General features: G+C 34.6%; 2 protein-coding genes across 5 annotated transcripts; one reads left to right on the forward strand and one right to left on the reverse strand.

Annotated features, from left to right (window-relative positions):
- Positions 1-428: 428 nt before the first annotated feature.
- Positions 429-9,415, forward strand: LOC130817847 (AP-3 complex subunit mu). Of its 2 annotated transcripts, XM_057683790.1 has the most exons (8): positions 429-739; positions 1,154-1,253; positions 1,381-1,491; positions 6,248-6,337; positions 7,366-7,613; positions 8,275-8,484; positions 8,587-8,794; positions 8,940-9,415. In XM_057683790.1, exons 1-8 carry the CDS (start codon positions 705-707, stop codon positions 9,183-9,185), a joined length of 1,248 nt encoding a protein of 415 aa, XP_057539773.1. In that variant the 5' UTR covers positions 429-704; the 3' UTR covers positions 9,186-9,415. The 2 variants fall into 2 exon arrangements, with proteins under 2 accessions (XP_057539773.1, XP_057539774.1); XM_057683791.1 differs by lacking the exon at positions 429-739 and having other exon boundaries at positions 1,154-1,239.
- Positions 9,416-9,501: 86 nt separating this feature from the next.
- LOC130817848 (psbP domain-containing protein 1, chloroplastic) lies at positions 9,502-11,870 on the reverse strand. 3 transcript variants are annotated; one of them, XM_057683792.1, is made up of 3 exons: positions 11,653-11,870; positions 10,031-10,465; positions 9,502-9,863 (listed from the first exon to the last, which is right to left on the reverse strand). In XM_057683792.1, the coding sequence occupies exons 1-3, from the start codon at positions 11,797-11,799 to the stop codon at positions 9,642-9,644; spliced, it is 804 nt and encodes a 267-aa protein (XP_057539775.1). In that variant the 5' UTR covers positions 11,800-11,870; the 3' UTR covers positions 9,502-9,641. The 3 variants fall into 3 exon arrangements, with proteins under 3 accessions (XP_057539775.1, XP_057539776.1, XP_057539777.1); XM_057683793.1 differs by having other exon boundaries at positions 10,031-10,544; positions 11,653-11,792; XM_057683794.1 differs by having other exon boundaries at positions 10,031-10,488; positions 11,653-11,788.
- Positions 11,871-18,575: the final 6,705 nt, after the last annotated feature.

The raw sequence follows: 18,575 nt of genomic DNA on the forward strand, positions 1-18,575 counted from the left end.
AATATATTATGCAGTATATTATATTCTCTACTTTACCCAATTTAACTAAATAAATACTAGTTAAAGATACCTCTAATGCTAGAGATAATGTTCAAAATCAAAAGGCTAAATAACGGTGATTTACAAAGTTAACAAATTAACCTTAAGTGGTAGGATCTAATAGGGTTAGAGTTTTTTGATTTTAATTTATCTTTTTTGGTTTTGTTTATTTTAGTATTATTTTTTTTGTCTTTTTATGATTTTTATAAAATCTAAATACCATATCATTTTTTTTAATCCATAGACAAATTTTATTTGACAAACTATCCTTAATTGTAATACTTAAAATTTTACAAACTTTTTAGTACTCCATAATGTATGATTTCATAAATATAAATAGTTGATTGAGGGATTATAGTGAAATTTGGATTTATTGGGGGCATTATTTTGGAACTGTCGTTTGTGGATTACAATTTACAAATCACATCACGAATCACGATACCTCATAATATGCTTTACCGTCTTTCCTTTTCCGTTCGATTTTCCTTTTCTTATTTCAGTCTTAGGCTTCTGAAAATCTCCTGCAGATTGCAAAAGCAGAATTCATGATCCTTTTTCTCATTCTGATAATTTTATCTTTGCAATCACTGAAGATCGAAGCTTAAACCCCTAAATCAAACCTTGAGCTTCATCTCCAATCGAAACAAGATCAAAGAAGGAAAAATATGCTACAATGCATATTCATCTTGTCTGATTCCGGGTTATTTTCTTTTTTTCCACTATCCCTGATTCCCCAATTTCTTCTTAAATTTCAATTTTACTTATTTCTTTGCAAAACGGTACAAATTTTCCCAATTGTCAGTTGGGTTTTTAAATTAGCACTGATTTTATCTCAAAAAGCTAATTTTGTAGGGCTAATATAATCAAATCAATGCTTATTTATCTTGTTTTGATTCCGATTAGTTTTTCTTATTTTCCACAATCTCACTTTCCTTTTTTTTTTTTCATAAATATATCAATCTTAACTATAAATTGGGTTTTTCTCTAATTGGGAATCGAAATTGGCTTTTTCTAATACTATTAATTTTACATCAAAAAGCTAATATTATATAGGACTAATATCATCAAAGCTAATGACAAACCCACACTAATGTTTCCCCTCTTATTCTTTCAGGGAGATTATGCTGGAGAAACAGCTTACTGGGCACCGTGTTGATCGGTCAATATGTGATTGGTTCTGGGATCAAGTCAATGCTCAAGGTGATTCTTCCAAGGTACCTTGTTTTTTTGTTTCTATTTTCTATTTTATATTCCCACTTATACTATATTCATTAATTAGTAGTACGTATTTAACATTTTGTGCCAAAAACTTATACTTTTGATTATGTTTGTAATAAATAGATTCCACCAGTGATTGCTTCTCCAACACATTACATTTTCCATATTCTTCGTGATGGGATCATATTCTTGGCTTGTGCCCAGGTTGAAATGCCTCCTTTGATGGCAATTGAGGTGAGATTACTTCATTTTTTGCTGGAATCATCTTTAATGTAATTGTTTGACATAGATGAATGATCTCAGTTCTCATAGTATTGTAATGGGCCATACTTTCATTTTTCTAGTAACTATCGATTGCGGCTATGGCACAAATAAAAAGTAACAAAAATTTTGAATTGTGTACATGGTATAAATAGGGTGTAGGCGTGTAGCAAACTAAGTGGTATGGACAAAACAATAGGAAATGCCGCAAATTTAGGGGACGGAGGGATTAGTTGCTTTTAGTAGGAGCATAGTGCAAAACCAAGGCCTCACTATAGTATTGTGACCGTAACGACGTAACCTAAAGGATGTTGAGTTTACTAACCGAAACCGTACTTTTACACAATGAGTTGGAGCGAAATAGCACTTACCTTTTACATGGTAAATTTAGTATTTTAGCTGATAATAATTGTGCTATGGTGTTATAAAATATCTCATTGGGTGATGAAAGTACTCTTCATGTCTTCTGAGCCTTTTGTAGCCAATTACATTGTATACTTTAGTCTTTGCTTGTATTAGAAGAAGAGACTACATTGTTAGTGCCTATTGAGTTAGGGATCCTAAATTCTAGTGGTGGCATCGTGCATGAACTTGTGGTGTACTCCATGATTGTCAAATGATGTATGTTGTGCATTTTGTTTTCTGAAATTTGTGCTTAAGCATCTTACATTGTAATTGGTATATACTTGAAAACTAGGTTTATCATACTAATTTTGTACAAATTAATATTGATTGATTGATAGACATATGACATATAATCAACAATTAGCATATACATAACAAGTGTGATCAACACTCTAAATTGATGAAATCTTGATCGTTCTAGATGATGTATGAGTATATGACACTTTTGCATACTCGCTTTCACATTTTTGTCTAATACAGTCTTGAAAACGGAAGTCTTTTGATATGTTTTAGTTTCCAAAACGAATTGAATTTGACATAATTAATTGTTGACATAGGAGACATCACAAAGATTTGCGTCAACAACTCATTTTTTTACAACAGATTGAAGTCATAGCCTAAACTCTCTCAAAAAGAGAGGTTAAGACCCAACGAATGGTACAATAACTCTCGTATACAGAGAGGATAGAGTTTTATACTAAACATGAGAAAAGAGAGTACTAGAAAAACGAATTGGACTTACTATCAACAAAAGGGTTAGTGTTAGCCCTAAAATTAACAAAAAAAAAGTTAGGGTTTAAGAAGGGTTTAGAGAATTAAGAGGAAAGGGGTCACCTTATTGAGTCGTAATGTGCAGTTGGTGTTGGCACTACGTTTCATAGATGTTATTATTGCAACTACTGATAGGATGTTATGTTGATTTATTTTGTGTGCTTTGTTTTGATTCTTACATGTTATACTTGTGAGTTGTAACATAGAATTGTTTATTGTTTATTCTTTCTTCATTTTTTGGAGTCTTAAGCTCGCGATTACAGGTATATTCTGTAATTTTTGAAGTTTTTCCACCATTAATGAAACATCTTTCACTCCTAATTTTATGCTTTTTCGTATAATTGTTCCTGCGCAGCTTGTAGCATACAGTTCTTTAAACAAACTTTTCTAACTACATTTCTCATCTCTTTATCCTTTACTTTTCTCTATGACAAGAGGACAAAAGAGGGATGCTTTGAAATTAAAAGTCTCATTAAAGCATATATTGCATTGGGAATCCTTAAACCCTAACAATCAAAGACAAACCAATCATGATCCTTGAAGAGCCCTATTTGTGGGGACTGCCATATTTTCTCCAATTTTTCTTTATGGTTTGGTTATTTGGGGTAATACTCGCCATTTCACATTGTTTTCATCTTGTCCCTTCTTGCTCTAATGATTAAGGGCAATTTTCATTTACGCCTTATGTGTTTTTGCTCTTTTTTTTATCCTCAGTCAGACATGGATATGTGCTTAATATGAAATATGGTGGTTGTGGCATAAAAGGCGCCTATGTACTTTCACTGAAATCCTCTGGAAGACTTCAGAACTGTGTCTTATTAATAAGTGTTAGAGATATTTGGTGAGCTGGAAGGAGTAGTTTACTACATGCTTGGCCAGAAGGCGTGGACTGCAGAGGGCTAGAGTAAAGTATATGTTTTCCATTGTTTGGCTATTAGGATGTGTTTGGAATACATTTTCCTTGATTTCACTATTCATTTCTTCTAAAGTTGGAATGTTTTGGAAGGTAAAGCGCCTTTTCTCTTTTCTTTTCTCATCTTCTTGTTTATCTGTGCAAAAACGAGTACAAGTGATCCCTCACCCTCTTTACCTTCCACATATCCAAACTCTAGTTTACCTCTCTTGCATTTTTATGCCTCCGCAATTTGGTTTGAATCTCCAATAATGGAAACCAGACAGGGCGCTTGTCATAGATTGTTAGGAATTAAAATGTGCAGACCATAGAAGACAGAGCTTTTTTCTTACCTTTGTTCAAGCTGTAGCTCATCAAAGTGTCATGACTCTGGTCAAAAGTTCCTAGGGCATTATCGACATTTCATATTAATTAGTATTTGTACTTTGTAATTAGAATAGTTGTGATCTTTTAGTTTTCTTTTGGGGGCTTAGGCTATATATAGAGCCACCCTTGTAATAATAAATGAGCATTTGATTGGTGAATAATAAGAATTGGTTCTTTTGGAAGTTAGTGGGCAGACTCGAAGTTTCCATTTTATCAATTTCGGTAACGGGTCTGGGTCGATCTATTACAAATGGTATCAGAGCGGTACGATTCCAGTGACCGGAGACACACCGGCGACGGAAAATGTCCAAAAAATAATCAAGAAGATGATCTTGATAGGTTTCTTGAGGGTTTTGGGCCTAAATTTTCCCCTTTATACATGCTACAAAGGGCTGTCCAAAATAGTTTCATCCAATCATTCAAACCCACATCTACCCATGAAATTTACGAGAAGTTTGGAAAAGGGATTTGTGATGAACATGTTGATTCGTAACATAGTCACAAAGGATATTCACTCCTCATCCTACATCAAGATAGGAAAGATGAATTAATGGCATTTGTATTTCATAAAGAAAAAAAGGAAGATGTCGATGAAGAGAGTATAAAGGTTGAAGATAAAGGGATTGAGGTAAGAAAACGGGATAAATTTAAGGTTCAACTAACAGAACAGGAAGAGATATTGAAGAATCAAAAACGAGACCTAAGAGTAGTGGAGAAAGACAGAAAAATAAGTGTGCAAATAAAGAGGAAGAAATTGGGATTTCAACAGAAGAAAACAAGAGGAAATCAAGAAAGAAAAACAGATCGTGTAAGTTGGAGGAAGTATGAGGAGACAGAGGAAAAAAGGAAAACAACAAAAAAAAAAAAAGAAATAGAAGGGAGAATAGAATGGGGGAAGGAAATTGTAAAGGCAAAGAAAAAGTAAGGAGAGGGGCAGTGGGCAAGATGTGGAATTACATGCCTGGAAAGAAACGCAAGAAAAGAGAGGGGAATTGTGATATTCTTGATGTTGATTATGGTGGTGGACCAGGAAATAGAACGGCACCGGTTGTGGCGGTGGAATGGCAAGAATGGCGCCGGAAAAAGACAAAAACATCAATGAAGGTGCCGGCAGCTAGGGTGAATTCGGAGAGGAAATTAAGAAAAAAGATAAGTTTTGTAGGGAAGAGAGGCAAACGTGGCGGTGGCTGTAAGGTACTTGAGTATACAGGAAATCATGGGAAATTCGCCAGCGGTGTGAAGAAGGAAGAAGTGGAAGAAAGACGGCGGGCTACGTGAGAGAACGGTGGCCTTCCTAAGGGTTCTAGGTTTTGAGGAAAACACGAAAGAGAAGAAAGGAGGAGAAGATGACCGTGGAAGAAGGTGGCTCGTCGGAGAAAGACGCAGCGACGCCAGAGACTCGTGGTGTCTGATCGGCAAGATATGGCCGAGAGTATACACTGTACTTTTGGAAGGATTTGAGCTTGAAAAAGAAGAGAGAAGAGGCGGAGGAGCGGTGATTGGTGGTATTTCGGGCTCACTGGAAAATCGTGGGGAATGGCTGGCATGGCAGCACTTGTCGGAGAAGTTGGACGGTGCACTGGGAATCGACGGCAGGTGATTGGCGTGAGAAAGTAGTTGAGAAGGAAGGTTGATTCTTTGAGGGTTCATGAGATGGAAGGAAAGAGTGATGACATGAAGGTTTTGAAAATTCAAACAGCGAAGATGAAAGGAAAATTAGGGTTTCCTGCTGATGACATCATGGCTGGCATCATCATGACATATCAGAAATTGGGTTATTTTGCACTTCTTCAATTAATTATGAGAATGACCCAAGTCGCCCAAGATATTGGAAGACTTTCTACCCAACTTTAAATGTTTTTCCTCCATTTTTACTTAGCCCACTTACTTCAGTTACAGTTCATTTGGTTCACATTCGAGGACAACGTACTGGACACACAAGGCTAATTTTTATCCACCTTGAGGGCAAGGTGGATCTTCAGGCGGTCGGTAATGTCATGACTCGGGTAATTAGAATAGTTGTGATCTTTTAGTTTTCTTTTGGGGGCTTAGGCTATATATAGAGCCACCCTTGTAATAATAAATGAGCATTGGATTAGTGAATAATAAGAATTGGTTCTATTGGGAGTTAGTGGGCAGACTCGAAGTGTCCATTTTATCAATTTCGGTAACGGGTCTTGGCCGATCTATTACACAAAGTTTTAGTGCTTTCTTATATCTACTTATGATTTAGGTAATATAATAACTCTTAAACTTTAAGCATTTTACTTCTAGTTTCTTTGCAGAGCAGCTGACGTACTCTCAGACTATCTTGGAGGTCTCAATGAAGACATCATCAAAGACAACTTTGTTATTGTGTATGAGGTATTTTAAGGTTCTCTTCAATCATTGGTTCGCTGATGATCCCCTGCCCTTCTTTCCATTCTTATTGGTATTTTTAGCTTGCCTGCTTTAGCGGTAGTAATTTTCTGCTGTAAATTTAAAACTGGAGCACAAAGTTTGACTGAGCTGAATTCAGTGGGTTGTTACATCCTTTGAGATTTCTGAGTCTTACTTCATGTTAGAGATATCTGAACTGAGCTAACAATAATTGCCACTAGCTTGGTACTTCACGTGAGTCTAATGTTTGGAAGATATGACACTTTAGATATTGGAATGGGCCGAATGAAAATATGTTAATACTAACAAAAGTAGCAAAATGAATGCAGCTATGTCATGTCCTAGCATTTAGCGAGTCACCCTGCTATTATGAAACCACTAGACGTTAGGGTATGGTTCAAAGTGTAATAGGATTAGTCATTTTAGTGAAAATTAGTATAATCCAGCATATTAGCTAAGATCATAAAATGTATGGCAAAAATGTAAATGAGATTGTATTATTGTAACTCGAGAACTATAATATTGAATAGTAACACAAGCATTCGAGAGGCTTGTACTCTCCCAAGAATGAGCAAAAACTCACTAAAGTGTTACAATATATGTTTCTCTACTTTCTTTTCCTTATTTATACTAATTTCCCCTTTCCTAAACCAACTAACTACTCCCTCTGTCGCACCAAAGTTACTCCATAGGCAATTGGTGAACAAAATCAAGAAAAGTGGGTAAAAGTAGTATTTAATGGGAACGTGGGAGAAATGTGTGGAAGAGAAAAAAAAAATGTAAGTTAAATGTGTGGATGAGAATCAAAGAAAAAGCGTGGGTCATGATGAGAAATAGAAATGGGGCAAATTTGGTGCGAAACAGGGATGATTAACACTAAAACACCTAGAATACTCCTATTTTCCATATATGACACAAAGGTTCTCCCCTTTATTGTCCATTATATGAGGTACCTTTATGTCTTTAGACGCTTCTTTTATCAAGAACTCAAAGTGACTCGAGTTATCTTGCAGCTTCTTGATGAGATGATCGATAATGGCTTTCCTCTGACAACAGAACCCAATATTCTTAAAGAAATGATTGCCCCGCCAAACATTGTTAGCAAAGTTTTGAGTGTTGTGACGGGTAATAGCTCCAATGTAAACAGCACTCTCCCAGGTGCAACTGGATCATGTGTACCCTGGAGGACAACAGAACTTAAGCATGCCAGCAATGAAGTTTATGTTGATCTTGTTGAAAAAATTGATGCAATCATAAACAGGTTGGAATCTTTCATCCAATTACCTCCTACTTTTGTCTAAGGCCTTGAATAGTGTATTGAGGCTTAACACTAATTTGATTATTTTTTTAGTTCATTTAACAATCTGAAGGGTGTCATTGGTACTAACACTATATTTGGATTGCAAATTAGAAGAGAACAGAAAGGAAGGGAAGAGAAAGGGAAAGAAAGGGAAGGAAAGGAAAGAAATTGGTGGGGTAAGGAGGGAGGGTGCACCTTGTTTGTTTAAGAAAGGGGAGTAAAAAGGAAGTAAACTGAGTGTTTTCCCTCCAAATCTTTCCACTTTAGGAGATAATTTATTCTTAACAAAATTTGTCTATGTTTTACCTCCAAATCCCTCCCCTTCAAATCTTTTCCCTTCCTTTTTGTTATCCAAACAAGGAATTCTCCATCTTTACAAATCCTTCCCCTTCCTTTCCCTCTATTTCTCTCTATCCAAACACAGTGTAAACATTGGTTTCTTGTAATGTAACTTGACTGTGGTATTTAAATATGAACTAAAATTTTACTTAGGACGGGTGCAGCTTAACATTTATTATACATTATATGATTCTTTGGGCCTCATATTGTAATGTGTACTCAGTCGTCGCGTGTAGATGTTGCTTTGGTACTTAACAGCATTTATTTTGCTGATTTTGCTCAGGGATGGACTTCTTGTGAAGTGTGAGGTTTATGGTGAGGTTCAAGTCACCTGCCATCTTTCAGGTGTCCCTGACTTAACACTATCATTTGCAAATGCCGCCATCCTGAATGATTTTAGGTTCCATCCTTGTGTCCGATTCCGACCATGGGAGTCGCATCAAATTCTGTCCTTTGTGCCACCTGATGGACAATTCAAGCTTATGAGCTATAGGTGAGCAGAAGATACTTGACTCACGATTCTCACATGCTTTGGTTCCGTTTTTTCAAACGTTCAGTTCAATACTGCTTCACTTCACATAACTTTTTATTATAGGGTCAAAAAGTTGAAGAACACCCCAATATACGTCAAACCACAGTTTTCTTCGGACTCTGGTGCTTGCCGTGTAAGTGTAATGGTTGGAATACGACATGATCCTGGAAAGACGATTGATTCTATAACAGTGCAGTTTCAACTACCTCCTTGTGTGACATCTTCTGATCTGACCACAAATCATGGAACAGTTGACATCCTTGCTAACAAGGTAACAGTTTTAGTGCTTCTTTTCTTCTTCCCGTTTGCCATTTGATTTGTCTTCCTCTCGACTTCTATTAATATTATATTTTCAAAAGATGGATGGCATTTTGTTCTGACCGATCATTTGCTTGCGTTTTGTGAAAAAAATCCAGATGTGTTCTTGGTCCATTGGTCGGATACCAAAGGACAAAGCCCCTTGTTTGACGGGAACACTAAAGCTCGAAACGAGCCGTGAGAAACTTGATGTATTCCCCACGTTACAAGCACAGTTCCGAATCATGGGTACTGCTCTTTCTGGTCTCAAAATAGACAAGCTTGAAGTTTTGAATGTAGCCAATCGCCCGTACAAGGGTTTCAGAGCTCTGACTCAAGCAGGGGAGTATGAAATTAGGTCATAAATCTCAAGTTTGAAAGATTCTGTTGCGTTTTAATGGAAGCTTCTAGTTTGCAGGAAGTCTCCTCGGGTTTTAATCATCTTTTGGTTATTGATGCAAGCAATTTTTTTGGCGAGCTAATCAAAATTTCTGTACCGTGTGCTATCGGGTAGTTCATTTATTTATTCATGAGAAGTTTGTATAATGTTTGTAGATTATTGAAAGAAATAGAAATTCAAAGAGTTCTTCAATCACTACTTGGTGCCGTTAAGTGTGCTTTGCAATTGAAGTTGATGAAATTACGAGATAATGCCATACTCCTAACAAATTACACCCGATATCCGATCAGAAATCTTAAAGAAATGGCTGCATAAAGTTATCCAAAATTGACACAACTCAGAACAAATTGAATTACAAAATCAAACACCCCAGAATGATGGGCAGTGAACGAAGTTCGGATCAGAAATCACAATTAGTAGACTAAGCTGTGATTTTGTTAACTCTAAAGGAATCCATGACTTGGCGAAGGTCGTTTTCTTCATCTTGGAATACATTTTCAGGTGCTTGTATCCGCAATTCATATAACCTGTTGTTTTCCACTCCAAGAACTGAAAGGTACCGTCGATCCCATTCCAGTCGTACCACTCGATCCTGCGGCATCACCGCCAACTCATTGTTGTTGGCATACGACTTGATATTCACCTGTTTGGGGGCATCACGGATGTAAAAAAACAGATCAAAAATAAATGATGGAAATTTCCTTAGCAGACTTAACAATCATATGCCAATAGACTCCATAAGACAGAAATGAAATAAGAGTTTCCAATTTCCAGTAATCTAGTGATATCTTAAATCAGAAAGAACCTTACTTCAACAAGATAATAGAGCCTCCCATCATCAGCAAGTTTAGAAGATGTGGAAAGAACATTTGACTCCCGTCGAACACCAAGTCTGGTAGACATGAACTCTGTTAGATACTGCTTCAGTACTCTCTTCCCTGCTTCTTCTGGTGGGCCTAAATCCTCAACACTCTTGAACCTAGACGATGAAGGAGAGGATATATCCACCGAAAGATTTTCATCAAGAACAAAAGGATCCCGGAAGAATATGTCTGCCCCAGCACCCTTAACTTGAATCCAGTTCTGAGGGTACCTTAAGGAATAACCATCAAAAAAGTCTATATACTCCCTAAAGCCAACTGATTGTTGCGCATGAGCACTGTCAAGGGCTATATATTGTGTGGCAATGTATCCTGATAAAAGAACTCCCATTGCACTCCTTCTCGAGACTGCAGAAGCTGTAGTCTAATTATATGGTACAAAATGTCCTGTGAGAAGCCCATTGCAATTCAATAATCCCGACGCAAGCATGAATAATGCAAGCCTTTACCAATGAAATCATTGAAGGGATCACAAATGAAGTAATGAGCCACGCGAAGTAGGATAAAAATATAAGAAAAAAGGAGTGGAAAATGCAACTACAATCGTAGTTCATACATTCATGAGATCTCTGTAGGACACAATTAAGAGTCTAAGAGTATGCAAAATTTGATCTAAACACCCTAACATAACACTGTGTTTGGATAGAACTACCGAAGGGCGAGCAAGGGGTGGAAAAGAGAAGGAAGTCGAAGGAAAAGATGGAGATCCGTCTTCCCTCCAAATTGCTCAACATTGAAGGGCCGATGTTTATACCAGAGCTGTCTCCTTCCCTTTCCTCCCCACCCCTTTACTGAAATGAAGGAATTTGCCCCCCTCGTTTTCCATTTCTCTTCAATCCGCTTGTCCAAACAAAGTGCAAGTCTAAATATTCATAATGGAGACATCACCAATCAGATTAATTTGCAATTAAATCAAAAACTTTCATCCCCATGACTAAAGCTATACAAATTCCACAATCCAAAGAGATGGCAAGTAATTAATAATACACTATATTCAGGCCATTCATGGCCTTTCCTTATCTTATCTCCCTAATTAAAGTAGGGTTATCTTTGTTATCTTGTATTCCCAATTAGAGCAGGATACTTGATCAAATCATAACACAACACGCTCCTTAAGTTCCTCTAACAACCAAAATTTCATATATATTTACTTCGTCATTCTCTCCCGTGGATTTGCCATAATTTAACAAAACTTCCGATATCTTTTGCGGTTAATCCTAATTGGGATGTTAGAACACAACCCAATTTTTTTATCTGAAGCGTGAAGTTGGAAAATCATCATAAGGGCATAACCAAATAATTGAACCAAAACTAAATTGTCCTAGTTAAGTTCATGTTTAATTAGCAGATGAATTGGGTGTTCTTGACAAACCATGACCAATCTACCCACCAAATACAGTTCAAAACGAGCAAGAAATCCAACCAAATATCAGAAAGAAAAAAAGATTAGATAGTAAATCTAAGCAATTATGAAGCATATTAATGTTTATTACCACCAAATCTATATACATTTATGGAAAAAGAAAAGAGAACAAACAGTAAAAGGCTTACAGTTTGAGCTTTACAAATAATTCTGAAGGAAGGCTTCAATGGAGGAGGTAAATGAGGCAAAACAGATGAGCCCATTTGAAAACTTGAAGTATAACAAGAAGATGAAGATAAAGAAGGTGGTGGTTTGAAGATGATAATGGAAGCCATTTTCGTTATCTTTTTTGGAGCCTCTCCTATTTTAGGGTGCGTTTGTCCGACTTCGAGGCTAGTGCAAAACGGGTTATAGTATTCTGTCTCAGTCAAATACTCCCTCACACGGTCACACACGTAAATTTGCAAACCAATTAATTTTGGAAAATTTGATTTACAAGATATGAAAATTTGACTTATCTACTTTTAAAGGTTGAATTTTAATTTAATTTTTTTTAAATTTTACATGGTAGCATTGAATTTTCATGGAACGTCAGTAGCACACTTTTGTAAGATTTTTCCACATGGTAGCATCTACTTTATTCCTTATCTAACTGTAGTAGCATTTTTCGTTAAATTCTTGTCAATTTCCGTTTAATTCACAATTTTGACGTTTCTACCCTTGTTAAGTATTGGTTGTTGTTTTTATAATTTTTCCTAAACCATTTTTATGCTCTCAAATGTTTAATTCATCATTTTGACAATTAAATTTAATGTTTAACTAATCAAAGTTCTCTAATGTTGTAACAATTTTGTTTTCATTCAAATTGTTGTCTTTATAATTTACACTAGTTAAGTACATATGTATTAGTACTTGTAATGCACCTTATAAACTTTATAGTCCTAGTTAAGTACATTAAGTGAACATTGTGGCTTATGTAATAGTGCTTAAGGCACCTTTTGTCAAAAATGCCAACAATTTAAATGAAAACAAAATTGTTACAACATTTGAGAGCATTGGTGAATCAAACGATGAATTAAACGTCAAAATGGTGAAATAAACAATTGAGAGCATAAAAATAATTTAGGGAAAATTATTAAGAAACAATAATGCAAATATAAATTACAATATGGGAATTTGTATTTACCTTTGTTGATAGCTAAAATAAACTTACACAAAAGCACTAAGAAATAACTTGAAGATGATCTTTGTAACGACAACCGTTACCCAGAAACTTGATACTTGTTGTAGGCGTGTAATCACTTTTCTTTTGTGATATTTCCTCCACAAAGGCACTTGGGTTTTGACTTGGAAATTCAATGAGATACAAACAGCACAATACACTCTTAGTACTCAAGGGTATGAAACTCAACAATGTGTTTGACGAATTATAAACTTTGAAAGTTCTAACAAGAAGTTTATAACTCTTTTTGAAAGAATACAAGTAAGAGAGAAAACAAGGATAAAGAATTCAAAAAATTGGTGTAAGTGACATCCTTCCGTAGGCCCCTATTTATACTAGTTCAAGTATACCAAAGGGTCATGGACATTTAATCACCCATTGATGATCAAGTATAATGACCATTAATCAATACCATTATAACTATGGTATTATTCACACTATTAAGTCACTTGTTACTCCATAATCGAAGTTGAACAAGAACAGAATCCAATGCTCATTGATCAAAGAATATAAAAAGGCACATTTTTGTTCTAATTTATCTTTTGTCCTTCCCTTTGACTTTGAACCTTGTATGTTTAGTACACTTTATCTCACTACTATTTGTAGTACTTGGTGATAATTCTTAGGATTTAATATACACCAAATGTTCAACAAAAATTATAAAGACAACAACCAACACTTAATAAAGGTTGAAACGTCAAAATGGTGAATTAAACGAAAATTGACAAGAATTTAACGAAAAATGCTATGATACTTAGATAAGACATATACTAAATGCTACCATGTGGAAAAATCTTACCTACTAATAGCGTTTCATGAAAGTTTGATGTTACCTTGTGGAATTTCTTAATTATTAAAGGTTTGAACTTTACACCGCATTCGCTTCTAATGATGTTCAGGTAAATGACAACCTTTAATAACCGGTTACAATTCATGAGAAATAAAAGGAGGGGTTTAAACTGGTTTCAAAAATCAAAACCATTTAGATTCATCAACCTACATCAATGGTTTCTTCTTCCTTAACCCAGAAAAGTTCAAGTCCTTCAACCATTCAGTGTCATCATTGATTTAATGTCAAACTACGTATGGTTAGAAAAAGTCCAAACATGGGACAAAAGTTTTATTCTTGCCCTAATTGGCCTGTAAATCTCTTTAAATTAGATTGCTAAATAATTTTTTTAGGTTTATGCTGATGCTAAAATTTGTGTATATTGTTGAAGAATGATGAATGTGCCTTTCTCAAATGGCAAAAGAATGTATTTTTCCAAAGGAACATGAACTGCAATTGAAGCTGAATGAGACAAAGAAGATGATAGAGGACTTGGTTGAAGTGAAGAAAAAATAGAGTATAAGATGAACAAACTCCAGATGAAGAGACAAGAATACAAAGCTGAAATTAACAATCTTCAACTGGAATTGAAGAAAGCAGGAGCTAGGGAGAAGAACATGTTTTTTTTTCTGTATTTGTAACACCCCGTAATTTATTACGTCAATATTATAATTTAAATGATTTGAAAAAATAATTTTTAATATATTTATTATTGAATAATTGAATTAACCTTTAGATATATACATTTTTTAATTTCTTTTATTTAAGTAATCAATTATTATTATTATTATTATTATTATTATTATTATTATTATTATTATTATTATTATTATTATTATTATTATTATTATTATTATTATTATTATTATTATTATTGCAATTGCAGGTAAGTATACGTAGTAGCTAACTCTTGCATGCATCTTGAATATGTTTTCTTTGCGTAACAATATTATATGAATTATGTCTACTATGAATTGTTATTAAACATTATTAAGTTGTTGTTTAAGTGTGGATTGGTATGTAGAGATGGTAGAGAATGGGTTTTGATGTCGCGAGAGTGAAATGTTGGACTATATGAGATGGAATGGGAATGATTCCCTTATTTATAAGTTGTGAATTATGTTTTATGAGTGGGAATGAGTTTCTTATCACATAAGAGAATATATGAAACCAAAGAAGAGATGGAAAACGATGAAGGCATTGAGAAGTACGTAGAAATGAGAAGTAGTTGGAGTTGATACTTACACATTGGAGTGTCTCCCTCACCTTGTTTTGTTGAAATTGATCGTTGGTTATATATATAACATGTTGTTAGTTATTGACGTGTACTGTTTGTTTCTTTGTTGATGGCTCATCTTTGATGGCCCTGCTATAACACGTTGGTCTATGATCTTATGTTAAGCACCAGGGATATCATAAATAGACCTTGCAAGTTAAGGAGATTCCTTGCTTGCATACGGGGGAGAATGAGCAAGAACCTTGAAGCGTGCAATGTTATATTTTTTAACGCTACATTTAGTTTCTTTGCATTTAAATTGTTTATGTTTTTGGCTTGAGGCACATGCCCTCTTTTTGATGTAATTCATTTTGCTGCAAAGGTTTAGTTCGTACGACCTTTCATATTTCGTTATTTTAGCTTGAATGGCTTGTAAAGTTTGGTTATGTTTTTGAAAACCTAAGTGCTTACATAGAAACCACGATGATCATTCCGCCGTGATTTTTGTTACAAGGCTGTTGATGCCTCTTCTTTATTATGTTTTATTGCTTGTTTATTTCTTTTGGTGTGTCGAATTTCAGAGCAGATGCTGCCGAAATTTACGCACAATTTAGCTTGGGTGTTCTCCTACCCCTTTAGTTAAATCAATCAAACTTAACCCTTTCTTTTCCTTTTCTTTATTTTATTTTCTATATTTTATTTTTATTGTAACACCCAAATTTCCTCCTTTTCCTTGCAGTTTTGGTTCCATTTAGAGGGCCAGAAATTCAGAGGTGTTACAGTTTCTTTCTTGGACTGTGTTTGTCATGTACATTGCCCTTTTAAGGTAGTTGATTATACTAGATTATGATAATGTAATGTTCCTGCTGATTTTGTAGAATTGAATAAGACGCCAATGTAATGTTAACCAAGCAAGGATGATATTGTAAGCAATTATGGTTTATAAAATATCAGTTTGATAAAACTGATTTCTTCTAATTCATTGCTATAGCTGCAAAATAACATTGTTTCTTACATTCCAAAAACATACATTCCCAAACAACATACACTAACATACTAGTGTAATATTACATCCCAAAAGACACCATTGATAACTATACCATGTAACTGCTTCTAGGCTGGCATTTGATCAAATTCTTGATCCTTGTGTTGGCTAAGAACATTGACTAGGCTGAGAGCTTTGAGTAGGCTGAGAAGACTTTGCTCTCTTTGAGCTTCCATCTCTAGAACCTACACCACTCCTTATTGACCTCTTATTCCTCCCAATCTTTGTAGGTTGTGAAGATGATATAGACAGTGTAGGAGTTAATCCTTACCCTTTAGTGTCAAATTGTTTTGGAATCTCATTTAGATTTATACCTTGTACATGAGTTGATTCTTTGTTGGGACATGATCTCTTGTTGTGCCCTTTCCTACTACAAACACTACAAGTCATTTTTGTTCCATATCTACTCAATTATCCTGTTTTTTTGAACTCTTATGAGGATCTCACGTTTTATTCTTGGCCAGAACCTAGGGCCTTCAATTGGAGGAATGAAGAATGAATATGCTTTCATATATCTTTCCTTTGTATCATTGGATCAATATAGTCCTCAACTTGTTGATTTTGGTATGAGATGCATGCTATAACATGTCTACAAGGGAAACCTGTTAAGTCCCATTTCCTGCAAGGATATGTTTTGTGTTCTAAATCAACAGACAATACATCTCCACGTGATTCAGTGCCCTAAAAAATTATGGATGTTGATCTACGAGTATGCTCTTTTTCCTTTTCCAACCTCGCAATCACCTTAGGCTCATAACCATACTTCAATTTATTATCTTTTCCCTTTTCAAAAACAACCTTATGCATCACAGTTGTCTTAATGTCCTCCAACATAGACATAATATACTTTGTTTTAGCATTGATTATGTATCCATTAAAAGCATCTGCCATATTATTGACAATTACATCAACTCTACTGCTTGTCTTCATAAAAGCTCTACAAAAACATGTTGGATTGTAACTCTTATTTCCCTCCACTGCATTCTCATCAATCTTACCCATTTCTTCTAAAGCTTGCTCATAATCAGCTATATTCTAAGCCTTTACTGCCCTCTAGAAAATCATTCTCAACTTATCGTCTTATAGTTTTTATGCTAGTTAGCATAAATATGTTTGGCGCAATGTCTATGTTCTACCAACAGGAGAACTTTTGCAACACAACTTACAATACTCTTCAATTACAAAAAACTGATATCCGATTTAATCTTACAATATCCAAATCAAAATTATATTTCGGATCGGATAACCAATTTGAAAATTCAGTTATTGATTATGGATATTGATATCAATTTTTTTTGGATATTGGATACTAGAGTATCCGATTTGTTTTACTTATCGGATATTAGATGATATTCAATATTATTTCAGATATTTCACATATTATAAGTAAATTCGGATATCCGATATTCATAAAAATAAAATTATATTTTTTAAAAAATATTTTTGACTAAATTCGTTTATCGGATATTTCGGATATTCGATTGAAAATTTTCAACATATCCTTATTGGCATCAGATATCCGATTTGAATATTGTCGGATATTGGATTTGAGTATTCGAGTCAGATCGGAATGGATATCAGTTATGTCCATTTTTGGATATTTTCGTTCCAACTGCAAGTTTTGGATCTGATATCTGATTATGCTCACCCCTAATTTTAGGGTGTACCAATTTACTAATAACAAGTTTTCTTCATGATTGTACTTGATTATACCTTTTAAGGTTGATGTATATTAGAATACTATGGATCAGGTGTCCAGGTCTGTAGAAATGGTTAGAGATGGTGAACTACAACAAGAGGGGGTGAATTATTGTTTTAATAAGTTTAAGTATTTTTGCCTTGTTTTTGCGGAATTAGATTGCGGAATTAAAACTTAAACTTAATGTGAAAAAGTAAAAGAAGACAACACAATTTTACGTGGAAACCTTCTTGGCCTAAATAGAAGGAAAAACCACGAACCCTGGAGATTTCAAAATTCTCCAATATGTTTTAGGAAATTAGTTACAATTACATAAAACAAAATAAACAAAACTAGGCCAACTTCTCTTTCTCCTTCTTCTCCTCCTCCTTCTCTTTCTTTTTCTCTTTCTCCTTCTCTTGCTTCACTCGAAGCTTCTCTCTTCTTCCTTAGACTTACCCAAGTCTAGTTACAACAATTCTCTTAAAAACCCTTACAAAGGATAAATTTCTAAGGATAAAATTAAAGAGTTGCACAAGAAAATATTATAAATTAATTGGCAATTTTTGGAGCAAAATATTTCTTGTTTTATTTTGATCTCTCACGTATGGATTCTTGCTCTCTTCCTATTTTCAGTTGAAAAAATAAATTCCTTATATATAGGAGCTCATGTAGCTAGTAAAAAGAAATAACTACCCATTACATCCTTATTCCTAAGATTAAGGAGAATTAAGTGGATCTTGAATCTTAAGAAAAAACACACGATTATTTTCTCACTACATCCTTATTCTTATGATTAAGGAGGAGTATGTGAATCTTGATTTGCAAGAAAAAGCCATGGTTATTTTCTAAAATAGGTAAGCTAGTTTTTTTTCCTTAATTAAACCCATATTACAAGCCTATTTATGTGGAGAAAAATAAGAAGTTTTCTCCACTTTAAGAGGAGTGGTTATTTTTCTTTAAAAAATATTTTGCCAATGAACTTATTAAATAAATAATGCAACAAATTAATTTTAACCAATACATCAACTAAAAATCAGAAAAATATATTTAACAGAATTTTCCAGCTAACGTAGATTCTCCAGACTCTAGTCTTGGGAACAGAGCACTGTCTCCATCAA

The sequence above is a fragment of the Amaranthus tricolor genome, chromosome 7 (assembly GCF_026212465.1).
Source record: "Amaranthus tricolor cultivar Red isolate AtriRed21 chromosome 7, ASM2621246v1, whole genome shotgun sequence".
NCBI classification, from domain to species: domain Eukaryota; kingdom Viridiplantae; phylum Streptophyta; class Magnoliopsida; order Caryophyllales; family Amaranthaceae; genus Amaranthus; species Amaranthus tricolor.

Coding starts and splice junctions, on each gene's coding strand:
- LOC130817847 (XM_057683790.1), top strand. CDS start 705: ATGCTACAATGCATATTCATCTTGTCTGATTCCGG. Junction 8,485..8,586: donor TTCAAGCTTATGAGCTATAG/GTGAGCAGAAGA, acceptor TTTTTATTATAG/GGTCAAAAAGTTGAAGAACA. Junction 8,795..8,939: donor TTGACATCCTTGCTAACAAG/GTAACAGTTTTA, acceptor AAAAAAATCCAG/ATGTGTTCTTGGTCCATTGG.
- LOC130817848 (XM_057683792.1), bottom strand. CDS start 11,799: ATGGCTTCCATTATCATCTTCAAACCACCACCTTCTTTATCTTCATCT. Junction 10,466..11,652: donor TTATTTGTAAAGCTCAAACT/GTAAGCCTTTTA, acceptor CCATATAATTAG/ACTACAGCTTCTGCAGTCTC. Junction 9,864..10,030: donor GGCTCTATTATCTTGTTGAA/GTAAGGTTCTTT, acceptor GCCCCCAAACAG/GTGAATATCAAGTCGTATGC.